The sequence below is a fragment of the Artibeus jamaicensis genome, unplaced genomic scaffold (assembly GCF_021234435.1).
Source record: "Artibeus jamaicensis isolate MK-2021 breed Jamaican fruit bat unplaced genomic scaffold, CSHL_Jam_final contig_525, whole genome shotgun sequence".
In the NCBI taxonomy this organism is placed as follows: Eukaryota; Metazoa; Chordata; class Mammalia; order Chiroptera; family Phyllostomidae; genus Artibeus; species Artibeus jamaicensis.
In genome coordinates this window covers 16,556,977-16,575,583 of record NW_026521874.1, presented here as the reverse complement: position 1 = coordinate 16,575,583, position 18,607 = coordinate 16,556,977, and the positions used below count along the sequence as shown (strand labels likewise).

The following is an 18,607-nucleotide window of genomic DNA, read 5'->3' as shown; positions in this document are numbered from 1 at the left end:
TCTGCTCTACACTAGCCACCTCAGCAGTGGTCACACTGGCCCCATGAGCTTTTCCTGCCTGGCTGCGCAGACTTGGGCTCTCCCTGTGGTGAGGAAGTCATGGCACAGGAAGGATAATACCTGTTTTAGGAAGTGTGTCCAGACCCAACACTTCTGGGCTTATCCCAAGTCCCCAGGAGAGGGGCCCAGCCCTGTGGCTAAAATGCTATCTTCCCCCATAGGACTCTGCTCAAGCACTCTGAATTCAGCCAGCACGGTGAGAGTGTGGCCTCACTCTCAATGGTCAGAGACCTCCTTTCCCAAGGCACTGCCTCAGAGAATGATAATCCCATATGCTTTCCTTACTAATCCCCACTATTGCCTTCTCCCTAAATCAGGTGTGTGGAGATTATCTCTGCACTGAGGAGGATTCCACAGCCAGAGTGGAAAAGCTAGCTAACTCCTGGATTTCATTCCCCAGCCCTGACCCTGACTGAGGTCATGGCTTCTTTGAGAACCTTAGTGGACTAAAGGTATTCCTGGGCTCTCCTGGGGCAAGCCAAGTATGACAGGGCTCTCATGATGTAGGGCCTGGTCTGGCTGAGCTTGACCCTGAGGGGAGCCTAAAGGGCTTGTGACTCTGGCCCATGACTGCATCCCTTTGCCAAAACCTGCCCAGACCAAGTGGCTTCCTTAAGGAGACCCTTGTCCCATAGCAGTGGGAAACTACTCCCAGAGCCCGAGGCAGTTCCCTTCCTCTCCCGTACTCTCCCCACTCTGTAGACAGTCGCAGAAGCTTAAGTTTGGCTCCTGTGACCAGTCAGTCACTGTGTTCTTCCCCCACTTCCCTCAGCCTCTGCTTGTCTCCTTCCTGGTTCTTGACTCTTTCTGACCCTTGGAAAATTTTCTCTTGTTTGTGCTGGTCATCAGGAAACTGTGCTTTCTGTGTTCCCTCCTTTGAGACTTTGCAGTGGGACTGTTTGAGGGGGTTTCCAGGTGAGGGAAAGTTAGGTGTGAGCCCAAGACCCTGAGTTTTCTCTGTCAGGCATCCTCCTGGGGTGGAGGCACGGAGAGGAAGCCATCACTTATTGAAGACAGACTGCTAGGCATATTTTCCCCCCATTCTAATAGATCTTAGGTATTGTCATTCTGATCTTACTATTAATGAGAAATGTTTGGCTCAGTGATGGATGCAAATGCACACCCAGGTGCTCTCCCTACTGTCCTGTGCTCCCCTTTTTTATCCTTAGTATAGGGGTTGTGGGGAGTGTCAGTTCTCCCACCCCCATTCTCACCCTTCTTGACCCTTAGCCTTGAGGTCAAGGAGGACAATCAGGGCAGCTGCCTCAGAGCCTCATTCAGTCTTTTCTGAAGCCCAGGGGGAGCTTGCTTCTCTGCCTGGCTCTGAGAGGCCAGTGGAAGGGCATGGGACTGGATCCCTCTAGCCTGTGTAGTGTAGCTAGGAGTTAGTGAGGTCCTCTATTGTGCAGTCACCTCTGATGGTGTGACCTTAATATTTTTCCTACTCTTTGCCTCATTTTCCCCATTTGTAAAAGACTATAGTTTTTCACACTGGATTTTGACATTGGAAGCCTTTTTTTCTTTTCTTTTTCTTTCTTTCTCTTTTTTTGTCCCCAAAGAGGTGCACCATTCCTGGAGGTACTACAATACCAGGTTGATGCCGAGCAAGGTCCTATTCTATCTTCCTGCTCCAAAAATCCATTTAACACGTCCTCAGATGGAGGATGTATCAGATGTTAAGCTGACAAGAATGGATAGCTATGCTTGATTTTAGCCAAAAGGCCAATAAGTGATGGAAGTCTTTTTTTTCTGATAAAAATAGTTATACAGAATTGAGCATTGGCTGTGGGTCATGAGCTACCCAAAACACTTTCTCCCTCACCTCTTCCAGTCTGTGAGTGATGGGGGAAAGACCTATGACATTTTAGCACCCAGGCCAGCTGCCTCTGCCCCAGGCTAGTGATCATGGGAACTCACAGGATTAGGGAGGGCAGACAAAACGAGGGTTTCTTGATCAAAACAAAGAGGAAGCCATTTTGATCAGCTCCCATCTTCCTTCTGAGTTGTGTTGAGATTTCTCCTCTCTAGGCTGGCCATGTCCTACTACATGGCCTCTTAAACAGAGACTGCCATGAAAGTGGCCCCGCTGCTTTTTTGGTCATTTCATGAGCTACCCTTCCTATGGCTAAAGCTGTGCCCCACACTATGTGGATTCCTTCCTGGTGACATCCTGTGGGGCTCCTCCAACTTGTATTGTTTCATTTTGATTCAGAAAATGTTGATCAGGATTGAGAAACCTGTGGTAGACCTCAGTAATACCTGCATTGTCACTGGACCAGGGGATGTAAGGACTCTGCCATCACCTGCTGGCAGCACATTTAATTGCACTCACACACACACTCCTTCGTAGGATCTACATCACAGCAATAGTAGGAAAGTCATCTTTTCTCCCCTTTTCTTCTCTTGCTAATGTGTTGGCAAAGGCCTGCCATGCACCAGCAGAGGGGCTGGGCTGGCACACAGCCTCTAGGGGAGTTGCCTGGGTGGACACATTGGCACGGCCTCCTTTTGACTTTCAGATCCGTCTGCGGTGCCAGAAGGGTATCCCACCTTCTCTGCGGGGCCGTGCTTGGCAGTACCTGTCAGGAGGCAAGGTGAAGCTACAGCAGAACCCTGGGAAGTTTGATGTGAGTTGCCCTTCCTTCACTCTGTTGTTCCTTCCACATCTCCCGGCATCCTCCTCCTGGCAGTGGTCCTCCATGTGTCCACCTGGACCTCAGCAGTATGAGCAATGAATGGAACCGCCCATGAAGTACCTAACTGTCCGTTCTAGCCTTTTCTGTTGACAGTCACTCAGGTTTGCTTTCTTATGTTCAGGGGGGCCACCTCCCAGCTCTTCATGAGGAGGGGACACTCAGACCACTTCCCTGAATGCCTGGTGCCCTGTGCTTAGGGCCTTTGGGAGTCTGCCTAGTAGGGCCACAGAATCCTCAACACTTCCTGGCCACCCATCCTCTACTCTTTCTCTCTTCTCATTCATGCTCGGCCAGACACAGTTCACCTGTGTTGCTTGTGGGATTATTAGCCCGGGGTGTGTCAAAGCCAAACTATATCATATCCTTAGGAGTCAGAAGCCAGTTAGTGGCCAGGGTAAGAACACTCTGTCCTCCATTTATGGGGCTTCTTGGGCTTCCCTGGGCTGGGCAGCTTCTCTAGCATACTCTCTTAGGAAAACTATGGGAGGCATTTGGCTTCCCTGGGGTTGCCCTGGCTTACCTGCTGGACCTGGCCTCAGGCATGAGGCTTTCTCCCAGGCTCTTGGAACTGATGACAGAAAGACAGTGAGAAAGTTGTGAACCACCAGCTCTTTGTTTGCATACTTCATGCTTCAGTGAACACCGTTCCCAGACAAGGGTGGGTGAAGCAGGGCAGCCTAGAGTGTCTGCTATCGACCTAGAGAGGGTGAGAGCTGTTTGCTGGCAGTACTTGGCACTGGAAGTCAGGGAGTCTGGTAGAGTGTGTCTGCCTGGAGGCAGCTCTGGATTAAGGCAGTTGGACTTGACAGACCCCACTCAAGCAGCCTCTCAATTTCAGAGTCTTCCTCCCAGTGACAGCATATCTTCCATTTCATGGGGCTGCACCCTGGGCAAAGGGGAAGGCTGAGGGGTGGGAGCCGCACCTAAGACCATAGCTTACTTTCGGCTGCCAGAGTACAGCATGAGAGCTGAGAACTTGGGCAGCCTGGCCAGCCTCCTGTTAGCAAATGCAAATGCATCATGTGTGAACAGCAGAGCACAGAGCTGTGTGTGCTGAGTGGTGTGTCGGGAGAGGAATGGGCCACCCCTGTGGAGTCTTGAAGGTTGCTTGTGGAAGGAGGTAGATTTGCCAAGAATGGTCTTCAGGATGCCCTGACGTAAAGGTCTTCAGGATGTCCTGAGACAGTCCTAGGGGCTGGAACAGTGGTTTATGGGCACACCTGGAAGGGCTTTGCCTGTGAATGACTCGGAGGAAATAGACAGGGACGTTAGGCTCCTTCTGGCTGCTATGGGCACATGAGCCCAGAGCAGAGGTATGGTGAGGGGGCTGCTGGTGGCAGCACATACTTGTTTCTGTGCTCCCATGCAGACCGAAGTGGCCAACCCCAACCTCAGCTGTCAGGGCAGGTGCTACAGTACCTGGTGGCTCTAAGACAGAGCCTCTCCTGCACTTACAGTTTCTTCCTCTTTTCTTGGACAGCACCTCCCATCCATTTCTTACCTAGTTTTCTTCTCTGGCTTCACCTCATGATGGCACCAGTGCCTTCAGGCTGTCTTAGAGGCTGCAATAGCAGCAGCATCTGCCAGCGACATACACCTGCCTTTTAGTCTCAGCAGCCTTTCTCCCTACCCGTCCTTCAGCTACAGTGTTTTCATTTTTACCCACTTGTGTGTGGTTAAGCACCTTGGGCTGCTGAAGCGCCAGGCAAGCACATCCTAGGAACTGCCTTTTTGGGTTCTGAGGTCCCCGCCTCAAAGGAGCCCTCAGGAGAATTTGTGGGGCCTTTCTCCCTTTTCTTACAAAAGCAAACCTGCATTGTACTCAGTACCCAGCCCTTGACCTGACTTAGGGGTGCACAGGACACAAACAGGCCCTTGTCTTAAGGGTGCGTGGGGCTCCAGAGGTTGCACACCTACCTCTTCAACTGTGTGCCTGCTCAAGAGTCTTCTCTGAAAGTCCCTGGCTCCTCCTGCCACACTCCAGCCTTGACTACTCCATCAGCTTTTTCTCTCAGTACTTACTCTCACATATTAAGTTACCTGGTACCCCAGGTCCTTTAGTTCACTGCTGGAATACCCCCACCAAGGGAAAAGGACTCGTGTGAAGTTACCTGCCAGTCAGGGCGCAAGCCTGTGCCTGCGTCCACTTGGTGTGTCTGCTGAGGACCAAGCCTTCCTCTTGGGGGCCTTCTCTGATGCTGCCCCAGTCCTGTGGACAACAGACAATGTGTATTTAGTCTGCTCCCCTGCTCAGCCCTCTAGATTTTCTTTTTGTTGATTTTCTTCTTTTTTAAAAAAAGATTTTAGCCCTGGCTGGCATAGCTCAGTGGATTGAGCACGGGCCTGGGAACCAAGCAAACATGGTTCGATTCCCAGTCAGGGCACATGCCTGGGTTGCAGGCTAGTTCCCAGCAGGGGACACACAGGAGGCAACCATACATTGATATTTCTCTCCCTCTCTCCTTCCCTTCCCCTCTAAAGATAAATAAGATATAAAAAAAAAGATTTTATTTATTTATTATTGTGGGGGGAGGGAAGGAGAAAGAGAGTTAAAGGAACATGAATGTGCAAGAGATATGTCGATTGGTTGCCTCTCACATGTCCCCCAGCTGGGAACCTGGCCCGCACCCCAGGCATATGCCCTGACTGGGAATTGGACTGGTTCAGTTCCCTCTGGTTCACTGGCCAGCACTCAGTCCACTGAGCCACACCAGCCAAGGCAAATTTTTCTTCATTTAAAGGTGGGGTATGAATATACATAGATTAAAATGCACAGATCTTAAGTATGTAGTTCAGTGAGCTTTGGCAAATAATATGCATGTACCTAACATGCAGATCAAGATACAGAATATTTCAAATGATCAAGAAATTATTTTTCTTTATGTAGTACAGTTGACTTTTTTTTTAATCCTTACCCTAGGATATATTTATTGAGTTTTGAGAGAGAGAGAGAAAGAGAAAGAAAAAAAAAGAAAGACAGGGAGAGAGAAAGAAAGGAAGACAGGGAGGAAGGAAGGGAGGAAAGAGAAGAGAAAAGAAAAGATTGATTGGTTGCCTTATGTACACACCCTGACTGGGATTGAACCTGCAGCCTTTCTGATGCACGGACAGTGCTTCAACCAACTGAGCCACCCGGCCAGGGCATAAAGTTGACACTTGAACAATGTGGGGGTGAGAGGTGCTGACCCCCCCATCAGTTGAAAAGTCCACTTATAACTTAAGTTGGCCCTCTGCAGTTGACTCTTGAACAATATGGCCCTGAGTTGTGTGAGTGCCACTTATATAAGGGTTTTAAAAATCTGCATATATTGAAAACACCAATTTGTGAAGATACACGCATCCCTATGTTCATTGAAGCATTATTTATAATAGCCACAGTATGGAAGCAACCTTGGTGTTCACTGATAGAAAGATAAAGGGGATGTGTTACATATATACAATGGAATATTTGTTGGCCATACAAAGAGTGAAATCTTGCCATTTATGACAATATGGATGGACCTAGAGAGTATTTTGTCAAGTGAAACAAGTCGGACAGAGAAAGACAAATACCATATTATTTCACTGATATGTCAAATCTAAGAAACAAAACAAATGAACAAACAATGAAACAAATACAAACCCATAGATACAGAGAACAAACTGATTGTTGCCAGATGGGAGGGAATAGGGGATGGATGAAAAGATAAGGGATTAGGAAATACAAATTGGCCATTACAGAATAGTCACGGATATAAAGTACAGCATAGAGAATATAGTCAATAATGTTGCAATTTTATGCATGGTATCAGATGGGTACCACACTTATCAAGGTGATCACTTTGTGAGGTATATACATGTCTGCTAAGTTGCATACCTGAAATGGCTATAATACTGCATGCCAACTGTAGTTTTAAAATACATTTTTAAAAAATCTACATACATTTGGACCCCTTGCAGCCTAGCAATTCAAATTTGTGCTGTTCAAGGGTCACCTGTACTTTGTGTTCATAAATGGTATTCATGCTTAAAATGCTCACAGAAATTCAAAGACAGTGGTTAAACTTTGTTGAAATCTTAACACACAGAGATGGCTCTGAGGTTAATGGTTTGACAAATGTCCTTCCAGACAGCACTGTGTGCAGATCACACACACACACCCCACCAGCACCACCAGCACCACCCTGCTTCCTGAATAGGCCACACCACTAGCACAGGGAGACAGGTAGCCAAAGAATTGGGACTGATGGCTCTGAGTCAGCCTTGCTTCCAGGCCCAGCTCCACCATTTTTCTAACTACAAGGCCTTGGGCAAATGACTTCTCCCTCATCTGTGAACAGTGTAGTGATAGGACTTTTATGGTGGCCTTCCATCTTAGGGGTGTGACATAAGGTGAGTCCTAAAAGAAATTTCTGTAAGTTATTTCCAGCTACAGCTGTAGTGGACATTCTTACCCACACAGGTCTTCCTGGGGCCCTCCCTTACCCTTGCTTCTTTGCTCTGCTCAGGCTTTTCCACCTGGACTTCCTGGCCTATCTCTGGAAGGCCTGGTTCACGATGGGATTGGGTGGGCACTGCCCCTGGTGGGGGTTCCTCTAATACCTGGGATAGTTTTATCCTCTTAGCCATCCCTAACTCCTAGTATATTCTCTCAACCTTGCTTCCAGGAGCTGGATATGTCCCCTGGGGACGCCAAGTGGCTGGACGTGATTGAGCGTGACCTGCACCGGCAGTTCCCTTTCCATGAGATGTTTGTGTCCCGGGGGGGCCATGGGTGAGCAGCCTGGGCGTGGTAGTCTGTTGATGGCTTTAGGCCCTGTCCCTCAGAAGTCAGAGGAGGTAAATGCATTTGGAGGTATCTAGGGGGCTCGGGAGTTAGGGACCCTGAACTTCACTTTTAAGATTTTATTTATTTATTTATTTATTTATTTATTTATTTATTTATTTATTTTAGAGAGAGGGCATGGGAGGGAGGGGAGAAACATCAGTGTGCATGAGAAACCCCCAACTGGGGATCTGGCCCACAACCCAGCCATGTGCCCTGACTGGGAATCGAACAGGCAACCTTTCAGTTCATAGGCCAGTGCTCAACCAACTGAGCCTCACCAACCAGGGCCCAAATTCCACTTTTTGAGTTTTCCTTCTTTGCCTTGAGTTTAATGGGTCCTCTTGGCATCTCTTCTTAGCTCTGGGGCAACTTTCATTATTTATTCCCCAGAGGGTAAGCACTTGCCCAGCCTGATTGTTTCCTGAGAACAGGTTTTAGTGGGAAGAAAGACAGAGATAGCAAGGTAGGCAGAGGGTATGTAGGAAGGGGGAGAAGTGGCAGGCCAGGACACCAAGACAAACCCCTGGGACAGAGTGGGTTGACTGAGATGCCACAGCTTCTGGGTGAGGGGCCCATACTTCCAGCCCCCGACACATCTTGACCCTGTATCTGGCATCCTGTCTTGGCCTTGCCCCGCTGCTTTCTCTTTTGAGGCTCTGCTCTCACCTGTCAAATGGGGGAAGCACCTCTCTTCCTCCATCCCCTGGTCATGTGAGAGTTCACTTGCTACAGTCAGAGACTGACCCCTTAGTGACCACAGTCAGGTCACATCCCCTCTCCAGAGAAGTACAAATTCTTAGACAAGTCTGGTCTAGTGGGGCAGAGGTGAGGGCAGTGGGTAGCAGAGTCATACCTGTCATTCCTGCAATGCTTGGCTTTTCCACAGCCAGCAGGACCTATTCCGTGTGCTGAAGGCCTACACGCTGTACCGACCTGAGGAAGGCTACTGCCAGGCCCAGGCACCCATTGCTGCTGTTCTTCTCATGCACATGCCTGCTGAGGTACCACCAGGCCCTGGGCGGGCAAGTGGGTGGGCAAGGAACACCCAACAGCAAGGCTTTACGTCTCTTTTGCCCATAGCAAGCGTTCTGGTGCTTGGTGCAGATCTGTGAGAAGTACCTGCCTGGCTACTACAGTGAGAAACTGGTGAGTGCTTGCTGGGCCCAGGACCTGGCCTGGGACCTGCCCCAGGCTGGATACCATTTGTGGCATCTCCAGGACTTTCTCTCCACAGGCACTCTTGCCCTCACTTGAATGCTTCCTGGCCTTTCTTTCTTCTGTGCTTTCAAGATGAAGTCCCCAGGCCAGCCAGGGTCAGGTCTCCCAGGCTCCAGCATCATTGGTTCCACACTTGTTTCCATTTCAGCCTTCAGCCATCTGGCTACTTGGCAGGATCATGTTTCCTCTAGTGCACCAAGTTCTTCCCTGCCTCGGCCTTGGCACAGACTTAAACCTCTGCCCCTTTCCTTCCCTTCCTTTGGTAACTCCTTTCCCTCATCTTTCTGCCCTCAGGCAGCTTTCCTTGACCCTGACAAAAAGGACATCAGGCACACGCCACTCAGTATTCCTGTTCCTGCCATGTTCTGGGCACTTAGCCCCCCTCTCACTCTCCCTAGATTTTTTGCTCCTGTGACCCATGTCTGTTTGCCCCCTTCCACCAAATGCTCATAAAGGGGACTCTCTGTGGGCTCATCATTGTATTCCATAACCCAGCGTGAGGCTGGCTCCCTGCAGGCAGGAAGCCACCTCAGGAATGAATGAATGCTTGCCTGGTGCTGGCGGCCTGGGTGAGGTCCCTGCCTTGGTTGGTGTGGGCCTATGGTCATGAATTCACTCTCCCCCCAGGAGGCAATCCAGCTGGATGGGGAGATCCTCTTCTCACTGCTGCAGAAGGTGTCGCCCGTGGCCCACAAGCACCTCAGCCGGCAGAAGATTGACCCTCTGCTCTACATGACAGAGTGGTTCATGTGTGCGTTTGCCCGCACCCTGCCCTGGAGCTCTGTGCTGCGGGTCTGGGACATGTTCTTCTGCGAAGGTACTGGGCTGAGCTCCAGGGAGCAGCCCCTGCCCCCAACCCACCCCACAGGGGAGCCTCTCTTGTCAGAGGTCTCTAAAGGCCCGCTGGTACTCATTGCCCACACCCCCCATTACAGGAGTCAAGATCATCTTCCGGGTGGGGTTGGTGCTGCTGAAGCAAGCGCTGGGCTCCCCGGAGAAGCTCAAGGCCTGCCAGGGCCAGTATGAGACTATCGAGCGGCTGCGAAGCCTCAGTCCCAAGATCATGCAGGAAGCCTTTCTGGTCCAGGAGGTGAGGCCCATACCTTCCTCTCACCACTTGGAGGGGGGGATGTGTGGGCCCTTTGGAGGGGAGCCTGGTAAGCCTCTGCACTTGAGAGTGGGTCACTGATGCCAGGCTCAGTGTTCAGCAGCCCAGCACGGAGTGGGTAGACCTCATCCTTCTATCAACAAGAAGAGGGGGCACAGAGAGGTCTAAGTTTGTGGGGCCTTCCCTGTTCTGAACTACTTGGGAATGAGAGGAGCTACAACCCATCGCCCTCTCTTCCTCCGTGGTACCGTATCCATGAGCTTGGCTTTAATTTCCATTTTTTCTGTCTTTTGTGGATTTTTGTCTCTTGGAGGCTGTAATTAGGTGACATATAGCTGGGCAAATGGAGTCATGAGTTGTGGGCAGCTTTTTCCTCTGAGGCGGTGGGTCTCAAGGGCCTGGCTCACCACTACTAGGAGACTTGTGACCACCACAGGGACCAGACCTTTATCCTTCCTATGGTCAGACTTTAGTGACCAGGACTGGAAGACTCTAAGGCAGAGGGGGGTGCCCAGGGTGGGAGGCAGAAAGGAATTTTCTTCCTGGTGCCCACTTGCCTATCACTGCTCCCACAGGTGGTGGAGTTGCCAGTGACAGAGCGCCAGATTGAGCGTGAGCACCTCATCCAGCTACGGCGCTGGCAGGAGACCCGGGGTGAACTGCAGTGCCGCCCCCCGCCTAGGCTGCATGGTGCCAAGGCCATCCTGGAGGCGGAGCCAGGCCCCCGACCCACTCTGCAACCTTCACCGTCTATCCGCCTGCCCCCAGATGCCCTGGTCCCTGGCTCCAAAGGCAAACCAAAGCCATCCAAGCAGATTCAGAAGGAGCAGAAGGAGCAGCAGAATCAGGAGACGGCGATTAGGCAGCTGGACAAGACCCCAGTGCCAACTCAAGCCAAGGTGGCAGCTGCTGCAGGAGACGCATGTCCCCCACAGGATGTGCCCCTGAAGGACCCAGTCCACCCAGCCCCAGCCCCTCGGGACCCAGCTCCCCTGGATTCAGCCCACCACCGCTCCCAGGAGAGTCTGACGTCACAGGAGAGTGAAGACACCTACTTGTAACCCTGGCATCTCAGGCCTCCAGGGCGGGGTCTCCACACACCTCCATGGTTCATGGACTGACACTCCAGGGCCTGCCCACCCTCTGAGGGCTCAGCTGCCTAACCACTGGGTACAGAGAGTCTGGCTGGCCCAGCACAGATTCTGCCTGAGACTCCTTATTTATTTTTTCCAGAGTGGAGCTCAGGCCACCCCAGCTGGGGCAGGCAGAAGTGAGGGCCTCCTCCTAGGGGGAGTCCTCTTGTTCCCCTGGACTGGGGCACTGACATTAAGGGAGTGGGTGGGGTGTTCTTTGTGTAAAATACAAACATGGGTTTTTTGTACAGAAATAAACAGGCTTGTGTAGAGAGCTGGTGTGCAGCTAGGGACTGGGAAGGGGTTACCACCCCTGGTGCACAGCATATCTTTTCCACTCCCTACAGAGCTGTCATCCTGGCCCCAGCCAAGCACCAGAGCCTCTCTGAGAAGTACCTGTGCCAGAGAAGATGACAAGTCTAGGGCCAGCCCTTATTCTTGGTCCCCCGTTTTCCCTCACCCCATCCCTCTGCCTCTTGTCCACCACCTACCGTGGGTGAAGGTCAACCCAGGAGAGTGAGGCTGAGTCCCAGTGCTGGGGCGGAGGGCCTGCTCCCCAGGCCTTGATCCCTACTCATCACTGATTGGGAGAGGGCCCTTAAGGAGATCCCTTCAGGGTCTTTGTCCTCAAGGTGTGGCCTGGATGCTACTTGTGGCCCTGATAAGGTTCTGAGTGTTCATTCTGGGTCAGGTGCTGGTGCCAGAGGTGGGAGACCATGAATGGCCTCATGTGTATAACCCAGCTCACCAATGGGAGAAAGGGGAGAAGGCTGGGTCTTGGATAAAAGGCCACCTGTCATTTAAGTGCCATGCTGGGCTGGTTGTGTCACCAGCTGATCAGGTAGGCTCTATTATCTCCATTTGACAGATGAGGCAACAGAGGGGCTGAGTGAGAAAGGTGAGGCTTGTCCAAATTTACACCCAGAGCCCCTTGGCTACCTCTCCTGACGAGGGTGTCAGATAACCTGGCTGCCATTGAGGGCCCAGGCAGGCTCTATGGTCACAGCCTGATGACTGGTGAGGTTATGGACAGGGTGTCCCTGGGAGAGGCCCCCCTTCTGCTGAGGAAGCAGCTTTTCCAGTCAAACAATAGCGGCTGTTCCTGGCAGGCCACCAAGCTAGGCTGAGCCATGGAGGGAGGGGGGAGCAGAGGGAGGAGTAGAGCCTCCCTAGGAGCTTTCGGGCATCTCAGGGCTTCGGCCTGGAAAGTCTTGTCCTGGTACAGCTGGGTATACTGAGGCCTGAGATGGTTAAGGCAGGCCATCACTTCCTGCCTCCCAACCCTGGCACCTATGGTTTTCCACATCTACACCATGAATGAAATGAGGGGCTCAGCCTTTGAGGCCAGTCTCCTCCCCTGACCCTCCAGGGAACAGGTCAGGATGTGGCAGCCACACAGTGTTCCACAGGAACCCATTGAGCCAGAGCCTGGGGAGGGAAGGCGCTGCCCCGCTTCCATCCAGCTACAGTGGAGGCTCCAGTGTAGGCAGGAGGCCTGTGTGGGCCTGCTTTAACCTGCTTGGTTCAAAGTCTCGGATCTGAGGCCTAAGGATGCTCAAGCCAGACAAGCCCCCCCCCCTTCCCAGCATGCTGAGTCCTGTTTACTGGGCCAGCCTTGGTGTGCCGATGCCTGCTTAGTCTTGGGGTCTTAGACCTGGGGAGGCCTGAGCAGAGCCCAGTCCTAACGTCAAAATGAGCCCGTTAATCCTAATAAGCCTCAGGCCTGTGGTGTCTGCCAGTGAGTGCCGGGAGCCTCCTAGGGCATGAAGCAAGTTTAGATATGCTCAGGCTAGATGGGTTCTTCTAATGGCTGCTGGCTTTGGGAGGCCTCGGCAGGGCTCAAGTCTCAGGTCTGAGACCTAAGTACCCAGTGAACCCCAGATACATGGGCCTGTGCGTTGCAGTTTGAGCCTTGGGCTTTCCTGGCCCATAAGCATAGTCTTCAGGGACCTCCTTAGGCCTGGCCACCTTCAACTCCCTTCCCAACAGTATGACGCAGGTGATGGGGCCCTTCCTATTTCTGTGACCATGGTGGGGAGACTTCTTCCATGAGAGGAAGGAGGGAGAAAGGTGCCCGGATACTTTGTTAGGAGAGAATCCTGAGTCACCAGGGCTGCAGAGCTGACCTCTACCCCTTCATGCTCCAGAGGTTTGGGGCAGCATTCTGGTCCCAGAGAAGCCCTGATTCTCCTCGCGGCCCTTCCAAGCCTTAATGATTTCAATCATAAGACCCATTTTGGGACCCTGAAAACCAGAAAGGATCACGTGCCTCCTGCAAGCTTCCTACCTCAGGTTCCCCCAGCAACCTGCGGAAAGGGCGGAGCACGGGGAGGGGGCGCGGCATGGGCGGGGTCTATGGGACTCGAGGGGGCGGTGTCAGCTGGTGATCCCAAAGCCAGTGCTGAAGGAACGGAGTCAGTTGGGGCGGGGCTCGGCGGTCGGGAGGAGCCTGGTGAGGCCCAGGCGTTAGAAGGGGGTGCGGCCACCCGGGATAGGCCGCGCGTCTCGCAGGGCGTGGCTATCTGGGAGCCCGACGCAGCGCGGGGCTGGGCTGTTCAGAGGCGTAGCGGGCGGCGTGGAACTGGGCTGCGCGGCGGCTCCTTTAAGCCCCCAGCACCACCCTCCACCCCGCCCCCGGCGCCGCCTGGGTCTGTGTGGCTGGCGGCGGGGTCGGGTCCGCGCGGACCACGATGGAGCTGCACATCCTAGAGCACCGGGTGCGGGTGTTGAGCCTCGCCCGCTCCGGTCTCTGGCTCTACACCCACCCGCTCATCAAGCTGCTATTCCTGCCCCGCCGAAGCCGGTGCGCGCCCGGGTTCGGGGGCACAGATTAGGGTGGGCTCCACTGTCGCTCCGTGACAGGGTCTGGATATTAGAGTCGCCACGAGGCGAGCGGGGGCGAACGGGAGCGGGCGGGAGGTCCCTTTCACCCCACCCCACCCCCGAGCGCCATCCGGCCGGGCCTTACCCTCCCTGGGACCGCCGTCTATCCGGGGCCAGTTAAGGCGCAAACAGCCTGAAGTGGGCAATGCTTAATTCCGAGGGGTGTCAGATAGGGGCATTCCTTCCTGGCGACTGCAGGGAACTTCTTCCAAACGCCTCCCATCTGTTCAGAGGGGCCGGTGTAGGCGACTCCAGGTCTGCCACGGAGCTGTCTCCGCGGGTGAGCCTCTCTTCCCTCCCGGAATGGAGGGGCGAGGGGCTCCTGCGGAGGTCGGGAGGCGAAAAACAGTTCGCGGTTTCGGACATGGGCCCCGCACCCCACAGCCACTGGGAGAAAACTGAGGCTTGAGGGGGGCAGAGGGGCTCCAGGCGTAGGGGTAATTTGGGCGGATGGAGCCAAATCTACCCGCCCCCTCCTCCCAGCCCAGGCTGAAGATGTTCCCCACCCCCAACCAGGTGCAAGTTCTTCAGCCTGACGGAGACTCCCGAGGATTACACGCTCATGGTGGACGAGGAGGGCTTCAAAGGTGGGGGCTAGGCTGGAGAGAGATGTTGAACTATCCTCTTCGCGGGATTCTCACTAGATGCTGGGGGTCCAGTGACTCAGGAGCTGAGGCCTTCAGGGCAGCAGGATCTGCATTCAACTTGGATTCCTCAACTCACTGGCTGTGTGCCCTTGAGCAAGTCACTTCCCCTCTCCGAGCTGTTCGTTTCCTCTTATGGAAAATGGGTAGTTATAATTCTGATCCGATAGGGTCCCATGAGGGCTGTGTTTGAAGGGCACTTAACAGGCTCCGACTGGCAGCAGGACCTCAGTTATACTTACTGGCAAGAACCAGGGGTTCCTGTGGCTGTAATATCCCCTTAGCCATTATTTTCCCCTGGACTTTTTTCCCTGGTGCTGTTCATCTCCTCCCTGGCTGTCTGGGAACTCCAGGATTCTGAGGGTTGGGGAAGGAATGCAGGAGCAGGCAGCCAGCCCGCCCAGGGCAGGGTCCTGGGGCTTGGGGTGGGGGGAGGTCTTAATCCTAATTGCTTGGGCAATTAGCAGCCACCTTGGCCCTGGCCCCTGATCTGGATTGGACGCCAGCCTGGCCCCTCCCTGGCCCCTGGAGCTGACATCTGGCTCCAACTCCTGCCAGTGTGACCTATCCTCACAGGCTTGGAGTCTCAGGCCAGCCAAATGGGGCTTGACCCTTCTCCCACTGAACTGTTTCAGGCCTTAGTTTCCCTGTTTGTACTGCAGAAAAGTTTGGATCTGAAAGTTTGGGTCTGTTCAGGAAGAAGGGCATATCCCAGGCAACTTGATCTCCTGGCGCCCTCTTGTGGCGCTGACACGGTATAATGCCTCAACCCACAAAACATGGTGAGGCGGTACATACTGTTATCCCATTTTACAGATAAGGAAACTGAGACTCAGAGAAGTTAAATAATTTGCACCAGGTCAACAGTAAGTAAATGGAAAAGCTGGAATTTGAATCCAGGCAGGCCAGCACCTGAAGCATATCTGTCCTTGCATACATGCAAATGTAAGGAGCAGAACTTTGGGGAGGGAGAGAGCCCCAGTCCCCAGACCTGGCCTTACCTTGGTAGAGCCCTCCAAGGCACTAACAGGGAAACTGAGGGGCAGGGGCCAGCCCTTCAGGCCCTGACTGGTCATGTGGCCTCTGCTTGCAGAGCTGCCCCCATCTGAGTTCCTGCAAGTGGCCGAGGCCACGTGGCTGGTGATGAATGTGTCATCCCACAGCGGTGCAGCGGTGCAAGCTGCTGGGGTCACCAAGATTGCTCGCTCGGTCATCGCGCCGCTGGCCGAGCACCACGTGTCCGTGCTGATGCTGTCCACTTACCAGACGGACTTCATCCTGGTGAGTTTCCCACAGGTGCAAATGTACAGCGGGGTGGTATGGCTGCCTGGGACCAGTGTGATATGCCTTTTGCTGTGGCCCAGGTGCGGGAGCAGGACCTGTCTGTGGTGATCCACACGTTGTCCCAGGAGTTCGACATTTACCGAGAGGTGGGCGGGGAGCCAGTGCCTGTTGCCAGGGATGATTCCAGCAATGGCTTTCCCCGTGCTCAGCATGGTGAGGGCGCCCTCTACACCCAGACTTGGGCGGGTGGGCGGGGGCTCCTCTTCTCACTAAGGCCCTTGTGCAGGTGTGTCTGTTCATGTGGGGAGAATAGCTGACACTGCCTGCCTCACAGGATAGGGAGTTGGGGCTGGGGAAACTAAGGCAGGTTTCTGTAGAACAGGATGCTATACCCAGCCCAGGCCCCTCCCTGGCCAGCCACCAGAGGGCGCCCCAGCCCACAGTTCTTTTTTTCACCCTCCATCTGGTTCTTCCCTGTAGGGCCCAACCCTACAGTGCATCCCATCCAGAGCCCTCAGAACCGCTTCTGTGTCCTCACACTGGACCCCGAAACACTGCCAGCCATTGCCACCACCCTCATTGACGTCCTCTTCTACTCCCACAGGTGGGCCTCGTTTGCATTTAGTCTTTGTCTTCACATCATTGTTCGCTATCCCCTGTCCCGCCACCTTCCACCCATCCCTTGGTCCTGCAACTCTGTGCCCTGTTCTGTGTCTTGGGTTCCTGGCAGCCTTGATGCCTACACACCCGTCACTGATGTTCAGGGAAAGGCCCCAGTGCTACAGCTGGAGCCCTCAGCTGTAGTGTGGGCAGGGCCACCCAGGAGCAAGGCCCTCTGACCCTGGGGTCCTTTGGAACAGGCAGGATTCATTGTCCTCCCCCACCCCCCACCCCCATTCGGAACCATTAGAAGATCAGGGTCCTAGGACAGGAAAGGAAAGTAGCCCAGAGACAGGAGGGTTGGCCTGTGAGTCTAGAGGCTGCCTGGGAGGAGATGGGTGGGCTGGTGCCTGGCACAGTACCTGAGCCTCCTGTCCCTCCCCAGTGTCCCCAAAGAGGCAGCCTCTGGTGATCCTGGACCTGGCTCCATCACGTTCTTTGCCTTCTCCCTCATCGAGGGCTACATCTCCATCGTCATGGATGCGGAGACACAGAAAAAGTATGTGACCCCTGACCCTAAGCCAGGCCCAGGGAAGAAGGATGTGGAGCATCAGACTCAGGAGTCACCAGGCCCCCTGCCTCCCCAGGTTCCCCAGTGACCTCCTGCTGACCAGCTCCACAGGAGAGCTGTGGAGGATGGTGCGCATCGGGGGACAGCCTCTGGGTTTCGGTGAGGAGCACCCCGTGTTTGGGGGCTTGGGGAGGGCCCATGGGGTGACCGGGGTGACCCATGTGGATCTCTCCTCAACCCTCAGATGAATGCGGGATCGTGGCCCAGATCGCAGGTCCCTTGGCTGCGGCCGACATCTCTGCCTACTACATCAGCACCTTCAACTTTGACCACGCCCTGGTGAGCACCACAGGCTGGGATTGGGGCTCCCAGAGGGACCCTGAGGCCCAGAAGGATGTGGGGGACAGGAGAGGGTCCCAGCAGGCTAGGAAGTTGGAGCGGCCCTGACCCCCCCCTTCCCCCGCCCATCCACAGGTGCCTGAGGACGGCATTGGCAGCGTCATTGAGGTCCTCCAGCGGCGGCAGGAGGGCCTGGGCTCCTGAGGCCGGAGGGGAGCAGCAGTCTCTGTGCTCTCTCCTTGTCCCCAGGCTTCCAGAGACTTCTCTAAGCTACTCCTCAAGCTCTGGAGTGAGCCCACTTCCCTCTCCTCCCTCCCTCATTCATACAGGAGGACCCCCTCCTTCTGTGTTCTGTATGTAAGCTACGTGCAGGCACCGGCTCTCACATGGACACGCGTGTCTGCCCACACGGGAACACGGTGCTCTGGGCTTCCACGAGGAAGCCCTCAACCCATCACTCCCTGCACAGCCTCCGGCGTTTGCACATTCCCTGCCTGAGGCTCGAGTCGCCCCCCCTTCTCAGAACCCCGGGCCGGCTGCTTCCTGGACAGGGCCCCGATCTCCGTTCTGCCTCTGGCTGGGCTGTCTTCCCTGGCCAGGTGAGTTCCGACAGTGCCTCCCTGTCTTGGGGCCTCCAAGGAAAGTATTTTTACATCTCTCTCTTCTTTAAAAAAAAAAAAAAAATCCAACTTGTTAATAAAGGGCTTGCAGTGACCAGGCTGGGCTGTGGTCTTTGGGGGTTGTCTGTGCTGCCCCTCGGGCCCCACTGCCCGAGGTCCTGGTCTCCCGAGCAGCTGGCTTGGGTCCGGCTCCCCTCACCTGCAGGGTGGCCGTGAACCATCTCCACTTTAGACGAGGATCCGGAGCTTTGAAAAGCAAAGTGACTTAGCTAAGGTTACATGATTCCCATCCAGGGCTGCCTGGTTCTGAAGTCTGGGCCCTTTCTTCATTCTTTGCTGCTCCTGGAATAGCCCAGAAGGCCCTGAACGTGGGTAGAAACTCCCAGACCCTCCCACCTGGGGAGCCCCCAGCTTTCTCTGCCCCCTTGGGAATGGCTAACCTGTTGTGAAACCACCTCGAGGAGGACCTAAGAGCACCTTTCTTCCAAGCTGCTGCCCGCTTTCTTTCGGACCATGCCTGAGCATGGCTGTCCTCCACAGGAGTCCCTGCTGGCCCAGAGATCAGTCGGTTCTTGCCTCCCCAGGTCACCTGGATCAGTGGTGGAAGGGGGCCAGCCAGAGCAGGGACTTGGGGGTCCGCACAG

At 54.2% G+C, this 18,607-nt stretch overlaps 2 protein-coding genes and 1 pseudogene across 4 annotated transcripts in view; 2 read left to right on the top strand and 1 right to left on the bottom strand.

The window, feature by feature from the left end:
* The window catches only part of TBC1D10A (TBC1 domain family member 10A), a 30,287-nt gene extending 18,993 nt beyond the window's left edge, over positions 1–11,294 (top strand). The window contains exons 3-9 of one of the 2 annotated variants that reach the window (XM_037153290.2): positions 2,580–2,687; positions 7,403–7,509; positions 8,450–8,564; positions 8,644–8,709; positions 9,409–9,598; positions 9,717–9,871; positions 10,465–11,294. In XM_037153290.2, the coding sequence (XP_037009185.2) occupies positions 2,580–2,687; positions 7,403–7,509; positions 8,450–8,564; positions 8,644–8,709; positions 9,409–9,598; positions 9,717–9,871; positions 10,465–10,950 (1,227 nt within the window). In that variant the 3' untranslated portion in view covers positions 10,951–11,294. The remainder of the gene's footprint in view (positions 1–2,579; positions 2,688–7,402; positions 7,510–8,449; positions 8,565–8,643; positions 8,710–9,408; positions 9,599–9,716; positions 9,872–10,464) is intronic. The other variant, XM_037153291.2, reaches the window with a different exon arrangement.
* Positions 1,617–1,794, bottom strand: LOC119055190 (uncharacterized; annotated as a pseudogene).
* Positions 11,295–13,571: 2,277 nt separating the features above from the next.
* CASTOR1 (cytosolic arginine sensor for mTORC1 subunit 1) lies at positions 13,572–18,078 on the top strand. 2 transcript variants are annotated; one of them, XM_037153362.2, is made up of 9 exons: positions 13,572–13,825; positions 14,422–14,492; positions 15,643–15,830; positions 15,914–16,046; positions 16,314–16,437; positions 16,879–16,992; positions 17,081–17,163; positions 17,249–17,343; positions 17,479–18,078. In XM_037153362.2, exons 1-9 carry the CDS (start codon positions 13,713–13,715, stop codon positions 17,545–17,547), a joined length of 990 nt encoding a protein of 329 aa, XP_037009257.2. In that variant the 5' UTR covers positions 13,572–13,712; the 3' UTR covers positions 17,548–18,078. The 2 variants fall into 2 exon arrangements, with proteins under 2 accessions (XP_037009257.2, XP_053525570.1); XM_053669595.1 differs by lacking the exons at positions 13,572–13,825; positions 14,422–14,492 and adding an exon at positions 14,504–14,695.
* The last annotated feature ends 529 nt before the right edge of the window (positions 18,079–18,607 follow it).

What these genes read in the sequence shown, in the direction of transcription:
- CASTOR1 (XM_037153362.2), top strand. Translation starts at nt 13,713, where the DNA reads ATGGAGCTGCACATCCTAGAGCACCGGGTGCGGGTGTTGAGCCTCGCC. An exon ending in GATGCGGAGACACAGAAAAA is followed by an intron (nt 16,993 to 17,080) that starts GTATGTGACCCC and finishes CTGCCTCCCCAG; the next exon opens with GTTCCCCAGTGACCTCCTGC. An exon ending in GGGACAGCCTCTGGGTTTCG is followed by an intron (nt 17,164 to 17,248) that starts GTGAGGAGCACC and finishes CTCAACCCTCAG; the next exon opens with ATGAATGCGGGATCGTGGCC.